General features: G+C 37.0%; 1 protein-coding gene across 1 annotated transcript in view; it reads right to left on the bottom strand.

Moving 5' to 3' along the window:
• GRAMD1C (GRAM domain containing 1C) overlaps positions 1–2,624 on the bottom strand; it is a 41,288-nt gene that overhangs the window by 11,597 nt on the left and 27,067 nt on the right. Inside the window, exons 7-8 of the mRNA XM_023517861.1 lie at positions 1,804–1,946; positions 949–1,052 (exon numbers count right to left, since the gene is read on the bottom strand). Coding sequence (XP_023373629.1) covers positions 949–1,052; positions 1,804–1,946 — 247 coding nt within the window. The remainder of the gene's footprint in view (positions 1–948; positions 1,053–1,803; positions 1,947–2,624) is intronic.

The following is a 2,624-nucleotide window of genomic DNA, read 5'->3' as shown; positions in this document are numbered from 1 at the left end:
CAATGCCTGGCTATTTTTTTTTTTTTTTTTGTTACAGTTGTCATTGTTTAGCTGGCCTGGGGCCAGGTTAGAACCCACCAGCCAGTTGTACTCCAGGCGCCAAGCCAAGACCAAACTAATTTTTGAGTTTAATTTTCTTTGTTCCTGATAAAAAGTTTAATAATGAAATAGCTGGAGAAAAAAAGGCAAGGAAAATAATCAACAAATCAGACGAACAAGCCTTAAATTGCCTTGAGTTGACTTACTACCAGCTTTTCTTCAACTAAAATTAACTATGCTCATATATGCTCATATATCCTTTTCTCATGTATATATACATTTGGGTGTATAACACCCAAATAGGTCAACTCTGTCACTTCCTCCAGTCAGCCTCCTTCCTCCACTCACCTCCACCCAAAGCGTACATGTACATAATACTTTTGCTATGTGGGGCTGTATAAACCTAGGAAAGCTGCAACCAATGAGGGGATTTAGGTCTGAGGACTCTCTAGATCTTTGACAGCACAAGTGTGTATCTCTCTCAGACTACGCAGTCCCTCACTGCAGCCTGCCTCCTGGGCTCCTTGCAGGAGCAGGGCATATGGCAGCTCTTAACTGTGTGATCCTGACAAGTTACTTAACATCTCTGTGTTTCAATTTCCTCTTTAGAAAAAAAATTTTGGTTGTTAGGAGTATGAAATAGTTAATATTTACAAAGCACACAGATCTTTATCATATATATGTCTGGCATATAACAAGCATTACAGGACTGTTTATTAGACCAATGATAATTAAAAGTTTTGAAATTCCACAAGTGGTAGAGTGAGTGGAACAGTGGGAACCACGTCAGTGGAAGTCATTCCAACATCACCTGTCGGTTCCTGCTACACATCCAAATGAAAGCTCCATCCATTCATTGCTAATAAATGCTATCTTTACGAAAATATATAAATAAAAAAATTTACAAACCAAGCTGTTTGAAATAGTCTTCCAATGAGCTCCAGGAATTCTTCTCAATTAAAGATCTGACAAGGCTCCATGGATGTTTTCTGTATTTCAAATCTGTGGAAACTCTAATAGAATAAGAAAGAGAGAATATTTATTTAAAGAACAGACTTTAGTTATATTAATGCAGTAACTGTAAGGTTGTATTCAATGGAAAGCCAAAAGGATTAAAATGCATTAAGATTATAAAGCAAAATGTGTTCATTGGTAATGACTTCTTTAAAAATTAATGTGTGCTGCTAATAATTCCATCAAATTGTTCTTCTAAGTACTTCCCATGTTATCTCTTTCCTTTCTTGCACCCTGAATTTTCTTTACCTAAAGAAAGGCTCAAAATAAATGCAAAACTTTCTAAATTTCTTGTATAAAAATCTCTAGTGGTCACACTCATTAGCTGAAAATAACTATATTAACTAAGACTAAGCCACCACTCTCTTCAATGCCCCAACATTTCTCACTTCCCACTGCAGCAGAGTGAACTACTACTCACTATGCGCTCTCCAGAATTCCCAGGCTCCTTGCTATTAAACAGGGTCATGTGCCTGGCTATGGCCAATGGATTGCAAGCACAATTTTACAGCTTTCTTCCTAAGGCAACTGAAACAATACATATTCTGGAACACAGAGCTCCAAGATGTTACAGCCTTCTTCAGCTGGAGCCTTGAGGGAGAAGCCCCACTTTTCTGCTGACCACTGCTGGATATGTAATTAGAACAAGAAACAAAGCTTTATTGTGTAAAGGTACTACTAACAATTCAGGATTAACAAATTACCAGGGCTTAATCTAGCCTATCCTGTAACACACTCATTTACGCTCACCTTAGTCTGCATTTGTGTTTCGCAGATCGGATGATACAGTATCTATTCAGGGTATAGAAGTAATCATGGTAGGGGACGTCATGTGTCATTACTTCTGAATCTACCAAATAAAACCGTGCTTCTCGACTCTCTTTATACAGTGTCTGCCAAAATAAGATTTAAAAAATTTTGTATGTACATGTTTCATGTATACAGTTTCTTGCCAGTTTAGAATATATATACTAGGATTCCTTCTGAGAAATTACAGAAGTCATAAGAAACCTGTTTACAAAGCTGGAAAAGCCTCCATGTTGGCTCTGCTGCCAGTGAATTAAGAAGGGACTGACAGAAACAGTGTTTGCTGCTTCTCTGTCATTTCACTGTACAACTACTTCTTCCTTTTAGGTATGAGGAGGGGCAAGGAACCAAATAATTTCTTGTGTGTATTATGTTATTAGTTTATAGAGTTTTACGTGGTTTTGTTAGGGGAACAATTCAAAAATCAATGGGACAAAGTAAGGATTCCACCACAAAATTCACCAAAGTTTAATAAAACCACCCTTTAACAAAACCACACCCAAAAAGTGAAAGAGGTTGGTAACCAAACAAAATATTGCTTATCCTAAACAGAATTTAAACTAGTTGCTGGCCAAACCTTTCTCATTTTAACCACACCTTTCCTAACTATCCTCCCAGGGGAAGGAAAAAAAAGGTTGGGGGGGGTGTCTGACATTGTCAAAGACTCCCCAATACTAAAATACCAAACTTTTCTTAAACGTTGACAACTTTTCAAGAAATTTTTAAAAGGTAAGGAGTAAGTTCTTTTTTTTTTTTTTTTTTTT

This window comes from Otolemur garnettii, unplaced genomic scaffold, assembly GCF_000181295.1.
Source record: "Otolemur garnettii isolate 467f Iridium unplaced genomic scaffold, OtoGar3 scaffold00122, whole genome shotgun sequence".
Classification (NCBI taxonomy): Eukaryota; Metazoa; Chordata; class Mammalia; order Primates; family Galagidae; genus Otolemur; species Otolemur garnettii.
This window is presented reverse-complemented; position numbering and strand designations above follow the sequence as displayed.